General features: G+C 42.4%; 1 protein-coding gene across 1 annotated transcript in view; it reads right to left on the bottom strand.

Annotated features, from left to right (window-relative positions):
- zgc:165508 (uncharacterized protein LOC100101652 homolog) overlaps positions 1-10,248 on the bottom strand; it is a 23,540-nt gene extending 13,292 nt beyond the window's left edge. The window contains exon 1 of the mRNA XM_046296690.1: positions 10,118-10,248. Coding sequence (XP_046152646.1) covers positions 10,118-10,177 — 60 coding nt within the window. The 5' untranslated portion in view covers positions 10,178-10,248. The remainder of the gene's footprint in view (positions 1-10,117) is intronic.
- Between the last annotated feature and the right edge of the window lie 6,777 nt (positions 10,249-17,025).

The following is a 17,025-nucleotide window of genomic DNA, read 5'->3' as shown; positions in this document are numbered from 1 at the left end:
CACCCCTCCTATATCTTTACCCACTCTCCCCTACTGAACTCGGAATGGCGAAGGCATCCACGGCATTCATCCCCACACAGACGGGTGAAGATCATGGCACTCTTGTGCTTCCACATGCACGGAAACACACACATATCCATTTTGTAAAATAACGAGGACATGCCCGGTGTTTTACTGACAAGCCATGGGCTAATCTGGCACAGTCTAGTGAACAGAAAGCAAAGTGCCGAGGTTGCCATTACTCAGTTTAAAATCCGAGACTCACTTGTGACATCCACTGTCGTTTCTGTTCAACCATTCCTTTACCATAAACTCTCTATAGAGAGTAGACGACAGGACCATGAAGCATTCTCAACTCAGAAAATTAAAGGAAAACATCAGCAGCACTGGCAGTAGGCTATATATTAATTGAGTAATTGGCATTCCGCGTATCTGCTCGGTGTATTGAACTCCCGATCTTCTCCAAAACTGCAGATGTAACGGATGTGAAACGGCCAGCTAGTTAGCGGTGGTGCGCGCTAAATAGTGTTTCAATCTGTGACATAACTTGCTCTGAGGCCTTGAAATAGTGGTTCCCCTTGCTCTGCAAGGGCCGCGGCTTTTGTGGAGCGATGGGTAACGATGCTTCGAGGGTGACTGTTGATGTGTGCAGAGGGTCCCTGGTTCGCGCCCAGCGAGGGGACGGTCTAAAGTTATACTGTTACACAGACGTAATGCCAAAGGTTTCATACGAGATCTCGCTGTCGAACTGGAATTTATTTACAACTACTGCCCTTATTTTACGAATAAAATGTAGAAAAATATTATATTCAAGTTCAATCTGGCAAAATAAACTAGGATGGCCCAATGGGTTGCCAAATAGGTGCCAGAATGACGTGCATATAGCGACAGGGAGACACAGCAATGCCCTACTACAGGCTTTAACACTTGACAGTTCTAGTACAGTTCCTTTGAACTGAATACGCTGATATCACAAAAACAAACGTATGCGCGCACACTGGCTACATGCACACATACATGCAAGAATAGGCTTCCATAGCTACAAAGCTATTGGCATCAGTGACATGTAGTCTAATAATAACAGTGTTCCTTCATCCGTGACAACGCCCCTTGTTTTCTCGCTGATGAGCAGCTTTTCCATAGAAATAGGATGCAAATCGAGTCCCTCTAACATACTACGCTGTGTGCGTGTACTGCGTGTATGTGCTGAGCTCCCCTCCTCGCGACCCTATGCCTGTGTACTTCGAAAACGGTTGCTGAACTTTCCACTAAAGAAACATTGCTATAGGACCGATCACCAAGGAGCAATTTCTCGCAGGAAACGTGGATCTGTAATTCATAGATGACGTCACATGCACACGAATGGCCACGGATTGTTTTTACTCCTAGTCTCCATTTAGCTATACATTCATATGTTCCTATGGAAGACTAACGCCTCAAATGCGTTCTATAGGTTTCAGAGGCGACACTGTCTACAAACAGATTCGACATCTACATTGCTTGTTGAACGTGGAGAGAGGACGAGCGGGCACGCGTGCACCAGCGGAGCTTCTGTATGGCAATGGGCACGCTGGCACGGCTCTGCGACAGTGCCTGTCGGGTCACCAAGCGGCAAACAATCATAATGGCGCTGACCGTTCTATTCGCCGAGATATTCAATAGAGCGGTGTAGAGAGAAGAGAGGAGAGAGAGGAATATTTTGGCGGTGCTAATAATCTCCTCGTTACTGCAGCCACGCGCTGGCTCATTGCGACATCCAGATGGTGCGCGCTGATCGATACAATGAGATGAGACGGATTCATCATTAGCTTTGAGTGAATTATTCCAGCAACCTGCTAAATTCTATTTACTTCTCTATAGCCTGCATAAGACTGTCAATAGAGAGAGATAGCATGGACTAAATGAGATAGGCATATAGAATCTGTGAGCAGGTTCATTGCATAATTGTTTCCACCTCTAGATAGGCCTATACCTGAAATTGTTTAGGTATTGCCTAATCAATTGTAGCGGTCAATAAATAATATAATATTCATAAATGGATTTTATATTGTAGATATGTGATAGTAGAGTAGTGGCCTGGGGGAACACACGTAATGTGCTGTTAAAAATATTGTGATAATATTTTAAATTGTATATAATTATTGCCTTAATGTTGCTGGACCCCCGGGAACAGTAGCTGCTAATGAGGATCCTTAATAAATACAAATAAATAATTCCAGAGAGCTACTCCGAAAAGAACACATGGATGGGGGGCAGCAGCTGCTCATGCTCAATCAAACCAACCCAATGTCAACGTGGCACTGCGGCCAACCATCCATTTGTACAAAGCCAGTCAGTCAGAAGTGCTGAAGCCTACACAGTAATTGAGACTGCAGCATTGGAGGCCGAACCACTGCCGACCCTACCGTCCAACTCTCCTAAGTAGATCTGTTTAATTGCATTTAGGCCAAGGAAAAAAGACATTACACTCAGTGCCATTGAGATTCCCAGTTGAAAGCTGCATTAGAAATGAATTGCTAATTACATTGAATTACTTCATATAATAATTAGAAAACTAACTGGTGAACATTTACTGAAAACCAAAATGGAGGACCCAAAGCGGAATCACTCTTAACGACTTGGACGGCTTAGTTAATTAGGTAATTATTCAACCAAAAAAGGCTGAGAAAATAATGTTTTGCTTCACATCGCGAATTTCTATTGACTTCGAAGAGAATTCAATTCAGAGCTAGGCTACTGTCCGTTTTGATTATCTGGGTGCCCCTGCGGTCTATTATGGGCGATCCCATTGCATTAGACAGAATTTAAATATAATCTACACATAAACGAGTAACACGGGGGTTTATGTAATAGACATATTCCAGATAGGCTATTAAAACATATAAACATATTGGTGACACAAATGTTCCGTTCAGAACTGCTGCTTTAGGCTGATGGAATATGATGTAAACCAGGGTCGCAACTTTGGTTTTAGAAGTGGGGGGACCTAATTATTATTATTTTTTTTTAATTATCCAGTCAGATAAACACTCCAACCAGCCTACCAGACCGCTCGGAGGCGTCCACGTGGTCCTAAAGCACACCGTTGCCTCGTTTTGAATCACATTCCAATGATAAAACTGGGGGGGACAGAAATGCAATTTCAGAATGTGGGGGACATGTCCCCATCTCTAGTGAAAGTTGCGCCCCTGATGTAAACGAACCCAGTATAACAGCGATGAACAATGATGTTCCGCCTCATGTAGCGCGTTATTGAGTAAACAGTATAGGCATAATCAATAAGCATTCCTCCAGTGAAAACATCTCCTGTGACAGAGGGTCGCGCTTGAATGCACAGTGTATGATAGCTGTAGCTGGGCGGCAGGTCCAGGGGACTCGGAGGTGTCACGTCACTATGTGTGGACCGAGACAAAAAAAAGTGTCAAACTTAGACAATCAGCACCTCGCAGTGGTCCACTGTACTTAGGGGCGCGTGGAGAATGAGTCTGTGAGCCAAGCAGATCCGGGTGTTTCCGAAGAGCGCCAGGTCAGACACTGAGTTTGCTTCGCTCCAGTCCACGCGCAACGTAGGACCGTCGACTGCCACTGTCAAAGGGAGAGAACGTATAGGTGAACTGCAAACCAACATGCCAAGCATGCCTCGAGAGGGACTCAGGAGCCACTGCAGGGGCTAACCCAGAGGGAGCGTTTAGAATGCTCAGCGGGCCATACGTGGTATTTCAATGTAGTGTCCCTTAGATAAGGCCGATTATTAACCCCAGTTAGTACCTATTTAGAAAAGTAACGCAAACAGGGTGTCCTTGAATTGAGATACCACGGGGGGCTATCCGAGGGGGGCTCTCGTCGTGCACATCAACTTTGCAGTCATGCCACGTCATGCTCTTATGTCGTTTGTATTTTTTTCAACACTGCATGCACTTCAACCGCCCTCCGTTATGAGTGCCAAGGCACTAACCAATAGGCACAAATGGAAAAAGACTATGAGCACGTCGTGCTCTCGCGAGCTCATATGGCACCATCCCTTCAACCACCTTCCTCAGGCTGGAATTGACACTGAACAAAACCTAATTGAACAACACCCCAGAGAAATAGACCGAATTGGCGTTGTTGTTTCATAGTACACAATCTCACACTCATTCATGCAAATATGTACGAAAAGTATTTCAGCAGATTTTGTGCGTTTTTGTGTAGATTAATTCGTGAGAAAATACACACATTTATTGTGCGACTTCATTCATAGAGGAAAAAAAACTTTTTGGGAGGGCAAACTTTGGGAACAATCTTTTTAAAGTTATTGGAGCAGTGCATTTTGGGCAATGGTGTTCTACACTGCCTTTTTTTGTGTCTCACATTTATTTATATAAAGAACAAACGTGTTAACTGCCCAATATTGTTAATCAACCCAGATTGTCAAAATACACCAAAATACTTATGGTATAATAGTAGCCTTATTTGTATTAATGCCAATGTTGTTTTCTTTGTCTGTTCCTGCATAATACTTTGGGTTACTGATGCTATGTCACATTTTATGAGGGTTACCAGATTGGAACAAAAAAATCAGTATATTTTTTTTGTGGTATCGATGAAGGTATTTGATTTGGGAATAGTGATACATTTTCATGATGGAAAATGTATTAATAATAAATATGGGGAAACAGAAGACCTGCGGAAAAAAATCTGTTTGGTTTAAATTCTCCTGGTGCAACTGCATGGTATTTGAACCTACAACAAGCCTGGATTATGATCAATTAATCGATATCAATGCAGTTAAACAGGTTAATGTAAAATAATGAATTATGCTGGCTTACACTTATTGCACTTCCAAGGCAGTTTCATGATGATTATTACGGTTGTGTCAATCATGTTATATACTGAGGAAATGGAAAAAAAGCATATGCCAGCATTGTAGGACTACTGCCTCTGCCCAGAGGCCTACTGGGCTCTCATGTCAACGGCCGTGAGAGTTCACTTTGCCACGTATGAGCCCTGGTTAGAGTCCCTGTTGCAGCTTTCACTTTCTTCCGCTACACTGGTGGCAGTGTTGGGATCACATCCAGCTCACGTCTAGTTATGTGATCTAGTAGTGGAAAGCACTCTGTTTTTTAACATTGTGTTGGGTTTAATTACATAGATATATCTAGTGACCAATGGATAAGCAACAATGGATAAGCAACAATGTGCATGACGGATAGAAGTAGTCACTACAGGTGTGATCAAGCCTTACATCCAAGTTGCCTGAAGCTGAATGGAAAGTGCTATGCCCTGACCAGTTATTCAGAAGAAAATCCCCTGTGACTGTCTAATTTACATAGGTTAACTTGCCAGTGTGGAGCCAAAACAAATACATTATATGCATTTACAAAGTACCTGTTTAAAGTATTATTACAACCATGGGGTTATTTTGTTACTGAAGCTTATATGTCAAATAACCTGACAATGATCCACATCATATAGGTAGACAAATAATGTAAGTGTGTTATGCAGCAAACACAACTATCCTTTTTTTTAGGATGCAAACCAGTAATATCAATCACTGTTGCTCCATCCTGTTCTGATCTAATGAGATGGATGTGGGATTTTCTAAGGCCTAGAATACAGGCCTTTCCCAGTCATGAGGGACGAAGCTAGGCCCCTCTGGGTTCTCATAGGCGATCACTGAACTCAAGTTAGGGGTTATATGTCAGACTCTCCTATACCACTTTGCCCAACATATTATAGGTTGTAAATAAACCCTATTAAAGTGATATGACTTGCATCATTATTATAGGGCTGTGAAACCCATAGTCTAATGGCTTTAGACTGAGCATTTCTCACCATTCATTTACGGAGAGCAATTTCCATTTTATAACAGGTAGTGTCCATTTATTTACGTTAGTGTGGTGATTAATTATTGCTTTCTTCAGTGGAAATACAGAATATGTATAAAAATACCAAAGATTATTTAACCATGTTAATCATTACTGAAACATGCAAACTACAAACATTTAACCAGTTAAAGATTATAAATTCATGACAACTAGAAAAAAATATTTTATTAAAAGTAATTCATACAAACGTCAAAAGTTGGCTATAACATGATTACAAACAAAGTGAGTGTGTGTATATGTCTGTAAGTGTGTGTGTGTGTGTGTGTGTGTGTGTGTGTGTGTGTGTGTGTGTGTGTGTGTGTGTGTGTGTGTGTGTGTGTGTGTGTGTGTGTGTGTGTGTGTGTGTGTGTGTGTGTGTGTGTGTGTGTGTGTGTGTGTGTGTGTGTGTGTGTGTGTGTGTGTGTGTGTGTATTCTAATTTCCCATCATAAAAATGTATCCCCATTCCCCAATCAAATAACTTAATCCATACCACACAAAAAAAATCAAAAATCAAATTTGACATAGCCTTGTATAAAATGCATTATGAAAGAAAATGTGTCATGTAGGCTCCACAAAAAAAAATATTTTCCCATGAATGAACTCGCACAAAAATGTGTCTATTCACACAAAAAATGCACGAAATCTGATTAAATACTTTTTGTACATATTTGCACGAATTGAGTGTGAGATTGTGTTGTTCATAAACGCTTGCGTCATTACTTTGCACATTGGTGGTCCCTCTTAGGTAATAGTTTCCATCAGTTGTTCCAATACAAAAACGATAAATATTGTAGTTCATTCTATTTGTCAAACTTATCTCTGAAGGAGGGACCAAGGTTGCAAAGCAGAAGGACGGAAATGCCCGACAGGTGTTTCAGCACGTGGACAGCTTCTACTCTGCAGTGCACTGTGTGATCGCTGTTTTCAATTGATAGCTTGTGGAGCTGAGTGCAATGTGACTAGATAATCAACTATGCAAGTGCCATTTAGTAGTATATTACAAAAACCTGTCTCTACTGGTAAGCAGAGTGGGTCTATATTGTCAAAACGTAAGTTCTCTTTTGCTCTCCTCTCAAGAAAACCGTGTCTAGTTACAGCATGTGAAAATAACAACTCTTTTCTCGATTAGTCGCCGGTACCCATCTCTGCTATTGAGGCCAGTTTAACTGACCTCATCACTCACCAGCTGAAGTTGCTCGCGCCAGGATGATTCAATATCTGCCATTTAATTGGATGTATTGAGATCAAATGCCTCTGGGTGTTTTGTATCTTGGAATCCATGGCTCGCTCGCTAATTAATGTATTGTTCAGAGGGGTTATGGATGCACGCGCTGTTTTGTAAATTAGATTCATGGAAGGGGCTTGGTAGGCGTTGGTTTGTAAATTAGATTCATGGAAGGGGCTTGGAAGGCGTTGGTTTGTAAATTAGATTAATGAAAAGTGGCTTGGAAGTCGTTGGTTTATAAATTAGATTCATGGAAGGGGCTTGGAAGGCGTTGGTTTGTAAATTAGATTCATGGAAGGGGCTTGGAAGGCGTTGGTTTGTAAATTAGATTCATGGAAGGGGCTTGGAAGGCGTTGGTTTGTAAATTAGATTCATGGAAGGGGCTTGGAAGGCGTTGGTTTGTAAATTAGATTCATGGAAGGGGCTTGGAAGGCATTGGTTTGTAAATTAGATTCATGGAAGGGGCTTGGAAGGCATTGGTTTGTAAATTAGATTCATGGAAGGGGCTTGGAAGGCGTTGGTTTGTAAATTAGATTCATGGAAGGGGCTTGGAATGCGTTGGTTTGTAAATTAGATTCATGGAAGGGGCTTGGAAGGCGTTGGTTTGTAAATTAGATTCATGGAAGGGGCTTGGAAGGCGTTGGTTTGTAAATTAGATTCATGGAAGGGGCTTGGAAGGCGTTGGTTTGTAAATTAGATTCATGGAAGGGGCTTGGAAGGCGTTGGTTTGTAAATTAGATTCATGGAAGGGGCTTGGAAGGCGTTGGTTTGTAAATTAGATTCATGGAAGGGGCTTGGAAGGCGTTGGTTTGTAAATTAGATTCATGGAAGGGGCTTGGAAGGCGTTGGTTTGTCATTTGAGCCGGTGGCTCCCTTTTGATGTGTGTTGGTTTCCTACCTCACACACACAGATGATGTGGGGTAGACGAGCCATGCACTGCGCCCTCTGTTACCCCCATGGATCACACAGAGACCCACACACCTCACTTGCTGTTTCTATGACGACGGAATGACTTGATGCTGACGTCTTGTTGGTGAGAATTAGCAAACCAATAAACACAAATAGCCTACCAACCGGCACCACTGTCGATCTAAATGCCAATATTTACATGTCTAATACCTGCCAAGTAAACAAGGATTTTCACTTGCCTTTGGATTGACAAATGGATCAGGTTATGACCTTTTAAAAAAAAAATCACGGTAGTCTCCCCACAACACAAACAACATGTAGACCCTAATGTAGCCTGATTATATAAGACATAAAACAACAGATGAACCAATCAGTCAAAGTCAAAACCGCATCCCTATGCGATCATGTCTCATAGCAATCTCGAGGATTCTATAAAGGCTTAAATCCCTGGTCCACAGAGCAGTGCAATGAAGTGCAATGAAGACTAATCTGTAAAATATATATATATATATATATAGCTAGGATAAAATATATATAGCTAGGATAAAATAAAAACAGATTCAAAAGCCTATGCAGCCTAGAGAAAACAAAACAAATGGGGGGGTATGATTTGGAGCGTTGTAATCTTATAGGCCTAGCCTATGATTATTGTCGATTGTCTTCGGCAAATTGAATGGTTTACGTCGTCAGATTGTGCAACAGTTTCTCTGCTGCCACGCGTATCGAGAGAGAGCGGATCACCAGGAAATTAGAGGCTCGCGGACATCCGTCATCTGTGCATACATTTTTATTTGCTCTAGGCTATATCCTTTATATTTCATGTATGCTTTTTTTCTCCATCTCGGCGTAGATATTAGTGTATTCTCGCTGTGCATCAAAGTACCTCGCTCTCTATCGTTGTCGTGGAAACAAGAGCTAGACCATGGCGGTGCGACTCCTGTCTTCCATGCTCACTGAAATACTTAAGAGGAAATCAACATAATTATGTCAAGGCCAGCTGCATTGTGATATAGTTATAATGGGCAAACAGGTGGGTCTTGTCGTGTAGCCTACAGCAATGACAGGTCTGTGTAGACTATTACTGGGGTGACACTGACAGCCATGCACGGCACAGAACGTTACAAAGACAAAAAGCTTGAAGCAGCCCATCTAATTCAGTATTATGGACAGCAATATGATTACATTGACATGTTACAGTCCTGACAAGTGCTGATAGGCGGTCTGACGATGATAGCACAGTACCCTACAAGCCATAAGCATCATCAAGTGTCTGAAATGACGATGACTTGATAGGCAATTAGAGGACCTGGCTTCCAGATGTATAGGCATATCAAATAAATAATCCCTGGCTTGTTTATATTGCTAACAATATTGTATTTCGCTTGCTGTGGGTGATACGCGACTGTGCGTTTGTGTGTGTGTGTGTGTGTGTGTGTGTGTGTGTGTGTGTGTGTGTGTGTGTGTGTGTGTGTGTGTGTGTGTGTGTGTGTGTGTGTGTGTGTGTGTGTGTGTGTGTGTGTGTGCACGCGCGCGCATTACATGGATGCGTGCACTGATGGATGGATGTGGGGTGCGTGTGATTTATCGCTAGTGCAAGGCCCCATCAAATGAATCACGTTTCCAGGACCGAGCGAGTGAGATATCGGTGGGAAACACCAATGAAGAGGAGATGGAAAGGCACGTTGACTAGACGGACAGACACTGAGACAGACAGGGGGATCTTGTAAACAACCAGCGGGAGAACAAGACAACTGCGGCGTAACCAAGGAAGCTTGTCTCTCATTATACCCTGATGAAGACAGCTTGTCTGTCGAAACGTTATTAGGTTATTCAATTATTGCATCTGAGCTCCTAGAGTGCGGCTCTCCTCTTCTTTTTCTATATTGTCTCAAGGGAACAGCAAATCAGTCTGTGGGCTATGTAGCTCATGCCCCAACACAGTGCTATATTTACATTGTGCATTTCCGGACGAGGCTAGCCCCCTATTTCTTAAAAATGAGTAATTACAGCATAGTCAATTCAACGGTCTTATGATGTATGACGGATATAAAGCCATGTCTGTGGGAATTGCTATTCGAATAGCCCAGATAACATGAAGACAGAACGCGTAGATAAGAGCAATATGCTGTCTTACCTTGCAGCTAAACTGGGTCAACGCAGTCAAAACCATTGTGCCGGTCGGAAGAGTTGTCATTCAAACATAAAACCTTTAGCTCCGCATCCTTCAACAGCAGAAAAATCACTTCACTCTCTCCTGCCTAGCGCGCTCACCAAAAAGCTATACGAGATCAGCTCTCGCGGCATCTCGATGCCAACACTCACTCCCTCTTCATCTCCTGCAGCTCCTCCAGAAGAAAGCCCCAGTGCTTCCCTATACTAAACTGATTGACTATTATAAACAGATTTCTGGTCTATCTAGAAATCTCTAAACTCAAAGATGAAAACAAAGTTTACAGTCCAGTTCAATAAACAAACGACTTATTGCACCTCTTAAATATCCCGTGCACAGGACTCTACAACTCACACCATTCGTTGTATGCAAAAATCAGGCGGTCTGGGACGTGCTTTTAGGATCAAACCCAAATTAAAGAACTCTTACCAACTGACGTTTTGGAACCAATAAAGACGATTTTCGCTTCTCACACGAGTAGCTTAACCTACACATGTTTTCATTTACATTTACATTTAAGTCATTTAGCAGACGCTCTTATCCATTCTGCAACAAAAGACCTGAGCGTACCTTATAGATCTGAAGTCTCTCCTGTCTCTCCCCGGAGTCTTCTCTGGGTTCCGCAAGGATACGGTGTGCTGCTCACAACCCTCGAGTGACACCGAGGGCGGGGGAAAGTCCAACCCGTTCTTTCAAGTTTTCACTTGCTTTTTGTTAATGCTTGGTTGCTTGTGAGTTCTGTATGTTCTATATGGCTTCTGTGTAGTCTTTGCGCGGTTTTATCATTACAATATTAATATCCAGTGTATTCTATCTGCCTGTAGCCAAACCTTGCCCTTCTCTCCCAACGTCACTGAGGGAAGGATCAATGCCGGAGTTTCAGCACCACCGCGGCTGGACAGCGCACGTCTGCTTGGGCTCTGAGGCCGCGGCAGCAGTATTGGCTTCACGCTCCGCTGCTGGGAATTCCCCCTCGTTGTCACACTCTAGTGAAATCCACACACCAGCACGGGGTCGTCCCGCGTTCTTCGTATAGCTCTAGCCTAGTAGCGTCACTCGGCCTTGTCTAGCAGAGGAGTTGCAGGTTGCATTGGTACAAAAATCCCACGCGAAAACGGTTTTATACACCAGGCCGAGCTTCCACCTCCCTTTTCGCTCTACTTGAAGTGGAAAGATATCTGATTGGAGGATGTCACGGTGTAAGGATCAGCCTATTTCATAAAGGGTGAGGGGCTAGAAGTGGAGAGAGAATTAACTCGGGATTGATGTTCTCAATTAAAAGTTGCATTTCTCAGCAGATGCGATTTCAGTGAGGGCCTCTGATAGCCCACTGAGATAACGTATTGCAATTTATTAAACTTAACGCATTGATCTAACTCAACTCCTGTGGGTAGGGTCTACTTAAAGATGCAAGGCGTGATTAAAACATTACAAGCTTTTAAAGATGAAAGCTTAAAATTGCCTTCCTTCAAAATGCAACACTTAGGCATTTTCCCCAAAACGCAGTCTTTTCATGAATCCGGAAGAGTACAAGAGTACATTTAGGTTATTATCCTATTTGTGCCGACATCTTACGGACAAGAAGCCCCCTACCCCTTCCTTCGTTATTCAGTGTGTGAAAAGACCTCGGTCTATGGCCAGCTGGCATGTGGTAAAGACCGTACATTGACATGGTAAGGCTATCAACCAATCACATGTATTTATAAAGCCCTTTTTTACAACAGCAGTTGTCACAAAGTGCTTATACAGAAACCGTACCTAAAACCCCAGAGAGCAACGCAGATGTAGAAGCTCTTGGCTGGGAAAAACTCCCCAGAAAGGGCTTTATTGGGGCTTTATTGCATAGTCTATAGACCCTACTTAGTCTTGTTTTATACTCGGCAACGGGATGTACAGCGCATTCGGAAAGAATTCAGACCCTTTGACTTTTTCCACATTGTGTTACTTCACAGCCTTATTCTAAAATGGATTAAATAAACAAATGTCCTCATCAATCTACACACAATACGCCATAATGACAAAGCAAAGGGGTTTTATTGCAAATGTATTAAAAAATTTAAAAAAACATAAATAGCTTATTTATATACAGTACCAGTCAAAAGTTTGGAGTGTGCAAAGGTTGGCTACTTTGAAAAATCTAATATCTGAACACTTTTTTGGTTACTACATGATTCCATATGTGTTATTTCATACTTTTGATGTCTTCACTATTATTCTACAATGTAGAAAAGAGTCAAAATAAAGAAAACCCTTGAATGAGTAGGTGTTTCAAAACTTTTGACTAGTACTGTTTGTATTCAGACCTTTTGCCATGAGACTTGAAATTGGGCAGAGGTGCATCCTGTTTCCATTGATCCTTGAGATGTTTCTTCAACTTGATTGGAGTCCACCTGTGGTAAATTCAATTGATTAGACATTATTTGTAAAGGCACACACCTGTGTATATAAGGTACCACAGTTAACAGTGCCTGTCAGAGCAAAAACCAAGCCATGAGGTGAAAGGAATTGCACAGAGACAGGATTGTGTCGAGGCACATATCTGGGGAAGGGTACCAAAACATTTCTGCAGTATTAAAGGCCCCCAAGAACACAGTGCCCTACATCATTTTTAAAATCAAGACTCTTCCTAGAGCTGGCCCGCCTGGCCAAACTGAGTAATCAGGGGAGAAGGGCTTTGGTCAAAGAAGTGACCAAGCAGCCAATGGTCACTCTGACAGAGCTCCAGAGTTCCTCTGTGGAGAGGGGAGAACCTTCCAGAAGGACAACCATCATTGCATCACTCCACCAATCAGGCCTTTATGGTAGAGTGGCCAGATGGAAGCCACTCCTCAGTAAAAGGCACATGACAGCCCAATTGGAGTTTGCCAAAAGGCACCTAATGGACTCTCAGACCATGAGAAACAAGATTCTCTGGTCTGATGAAGCAAAGATTGAACTCTTTGGCCTGAAAGCCAAGTGTCACGTCTGGAGGAAACCTGGCACCACCCCTTCGGTGAAGCATGGTGGTGGCAGCATTGTGCTGTGGGGATGTTTTTCAGCGTCACGGACTAGGAGACTTGTCAGGATTGAGGGAAAGATGATCAGAGCAAAGTACAGAGAGATCTTTGATGGCAACCTGCTCTAGACCACTCAGGACCTCAGACTGGTGCAAAGGTTCCCCTTCCAACAGGACAACGACCCTAAGCACACAGCCAAGACAACGCAGCAGTGGCTTTGGGACAAGTTTCTGAATGTCCTTGAGTGGCCCAGACAGAGCCTGGACTTGTACCCAATTGAACATCTCTGGAGTGACATGACGAAAGCTATGCAGCAACGCTCCCCATCTAACCTGACAGAGCTTGAGAGGATCTGCAGAGAAGAATACGAGAAACTCCCCAAATACAGGTGTGCCAAGCTTGTAGCGTCATACCCAAGAAGACTCAAGGCTGTAATCGCTGCAAAAGGTGCTTCAACACATTTTTTTAGTAAAGGGTCTGAATACTTATGTAAATGTGATATTTCAATTTGCAAACATTTCTAAAAAAGGTTTTTGCTTTGTCATTATGTGGTATTGTGTGTAGATTGATTAGGCTAAAGAACACTTTTAATCAATTTTAGAATAAGGCTTTAAACCTTCTTGCGTCGAGCCATCCCGGATCGTGAATACAGCCTCAAGCTCATTACCATAACGCAACATTAACTATTCATGAAAATCGCAAATTAAATTAAATGAATCTATTTGCCCTCAAGCTTAGCCTTTTGTTAACAACACTGTCATCTCAGATTTTCAAAATATGCTTCTCAACCATAGCAAACTAGCATTTAGCATTTAGCTTTTAGCGTTAGCATTAGCAGGAAACATTTTCACAAAAACCAGCAAAAACATTCAATAAATAATTTACCTTTGAAGAACTTCGGATGTTTTCAATGCGGAGACTCTCAGTTAGATAGCAAATGTTCAGTTTTCCTGAAAGATTAGTTGTGCAGGAGAAATCGGTCCGTTTTCTGCGTCATGTTTGGCTACCAAAAAAAAAATGAAAATTCATTCATCCAAACGCCAAACTTTCTTCCACATTAACCAGTTGAAGCTAGGGGGGCGCTATTTCATTATTGGATAAAAAAACGTGCCCGTTTTTTAAGCGCAATATTTTGTCACAAAAAGATGCTCGACTATGCATATAATTGCCAGCTTTGGAAAGAAAACACTCTGACGTTTTCAAAACTGCAAAGATATTATCTGTGGGTGCCCCAGAACTGATCTTACAGGCGAAACCAAGATGCAACCTCAAACAGGAAATGAGCAGGATTTTTGAGGCTCTGTTTTCCATTGTCTCCTTATATCGACTGAAACATGGTAAACGTTGTTTAGAATCAATCCTCAAGGTGTTTTTCACATATCTCTTCATGATATATCATTCCTGGAAGTCTCCTCTCTGTCTCAATCACATGGATGAATGCGAGCAGCTTGGCGATTACGCAACAATTTCAACAAAGGACACTGGGCGGACCCCTGGTAAATGTAGTCTCTTATGGCCAATCTTCCAATGATATGCCTACAAATACGTCAAATGCTGCAGACAACTTGGAGAAACGATAGAAAGGGCAGGCTAATTGACCTGAGCTGAGCCCTAGGACCATGCCCCAGGACTACCTGACATGATGACTCCTTGCTGTCCCCAGTCCACCTGGCCATGCTGCTGCTCCAGTTTCAACTGTTCTGCCTTACTATTATTCGACCATGCTGGTCATTTATGAACATTTGAACATCTTGGCCATGTTCTGTTATAATCTCCACCCGGCACAGCCAGAAGAGGACTGGCCACCCCACATATGCTCTCTCTAATTCTCTCTTTCTTTCTCTCTCTCGGAGGACCTGAGCCCTAGGACCGTGCCCCAGGACTACCTGACATGATGACTCCTTGCTGTCCCCAGTCCACCTGACTGTGCTGCTGCTCCAGTTTCAACTGTTCTGCCTTATTATTATTCGACCATGCTGGTCATTTATGAACATTTGAACATCTTGGCCATGTTCTGTTATAATCTCCACCCGGCACAGCCAGAAGAGGACTGGCCACCCCACATAGCCTGGTTCCTCTCTAGGTTTCTTCCTAGGTTTTGGCCTTTCTAGGGAGTTTTTTCTAGCCACCGTGCTTCTACACCTGCATTGCTTGCTGTTTGGGGTTTTAGGCTGGGTTTCTGTACAGCACTTTGAGATATCAGCTGATGTACGAAGGGCTATATAAATAAAACTTGATTTGATTTGATTTGATTTAATTCGTGGCAGTTTCACAGCCATATAAGGATCTTCATTGAAGAGGTAGGAGGAGGAAGATGGCTGCTGTGACAGAGTCCTATAAGGTTTTAGATTCATTCAAATGATTTGTAGATGATACATGTGATCTGCATAACATTATGAGACAAACCAATACCAATGATATATACCTTTGTGTGCCTCCTGGTCAGTATACCTGCACACACATGCAAATAAGTGAGCCAGCAATTCAGTCATCTGCACCCAATGCAGCTTTAACATATTGTTACATATTCTTACCTCTTTGTTGATTCCTATCAATTGAATTGGCCATTTTTAGAATTTCTAAAAAGGGAGAAAGTGTGAAATAACACATCCATTTGCATAAATATGAAAAGATGGATGGTATAATCATAAAAGGAGAAACCTTATCTTACATTTAGGAGATCTTTACATTTTTCAGTGAAGTGCCTGCACCTGCTGTCTTATCAAATTCAAACTGTTTAAGCTGGTCAGTTAGGTTCCTGCAAGAACCCCCAATAACTAAAGAGGTTCCTCGATTAACCCCACCCTCCTATGGGGTTCTTGGAAGAATCTTTTGTGGCAATATTTCAGTGCCAAGAACCCTAAGGTTCTTCAGGAAACTTTGAGGACATTAGAAGGACCCTTGTTGAACCCCTCATTTTTTAAATGTAGAAGCTTGTTGTGTTTTTTACCTCGTTACCCCTTTCCCCGTCCGTTGATACATATTGTCTTACCTGTCCAATACCATACACCCACCGTTGCGCAATCTGTCTCGATTTCGCAACATTTCAAATTTGCAGCAACCTGTATATCACACACAACATGCCGCAGAGCTGTTTCCCTTGTGTTCTAGCGGCACCAAAAGGCGGTATTGTGTAACAACAGCTGAGTCGAGAAAAGGCATGTTGCGCGGTGTAGCGGAATGATGCGGATTGAAACCAGACGCACAATATATATTTGTTTAGGCTATATTGCAAATCAATTAATAGCTCAAGGATCAAACTAACTATTGTAATATGCTCAATGAATTGGCAAGGCTTGGCTGAGATAGCAGTTGGATCATTACAATAGGAAAGGATGGCGTATCGACTTCACAAAACGTCTACAGATTATTTCCATTGTGGTCCTCTTATTTGCTCGACAAGTAGCCTACGCGAATAGTGGATTATCCAATGACACATAAATACAATGGCAATAGTTTTAAGGGTGTCTACAACTACAAGGAAATTACCTGATGCTTTGAAAAAAAAGAGACAATTGGGTGCAAGGAGGGTCCGGTCACTCGTAATAGCCAAACTCTGCAACAGCTGAACACAATAATTACAATAATCTGTCATTATGGGACGGAAATATGTGATCTTTAAATATTGTGCATTATTAATTGGCTGCTGTAGTAATGTCATCAAACACTTGCAGGCCTCGATCCTCAATTAGCGACGCAGATATTAGAATAGGAGATCAAACGGCTTTGGCCGCCAGGGGGGAACTAGTCATTCCCCAATCCTAATCCTTCTATGGTTTCATCACACTGTTAAATAGGCCTATAGCATTTTTCTCTGACTAACCAATGTATTATTATTGACTCAGAGCTGAAATTAAGACAAAGTTGGCAGAATGG

Source organism: Oncorhynchus gorbuscha, linkage group LG13 (genome assembly GCF_021184085.1).
Source record: "Oncorhynchus gorbuscha isolate QuinsamMale2020 ecotype Even-year linkage group LG13, OgorEven_v1.0, whole genome shotgun sequence".
Classification (NCBI taxonomy): domain Eukaryota; kingdom Metazoa; phylum Chordata; class Actinopteri; order Salmoniformes; family Salmonidae; genus Oncorhynchus; species Oncorhynchus gorbuscha.
This window is presented reverse-complemented; position numbering and strand designations above follow the sequence as displayed.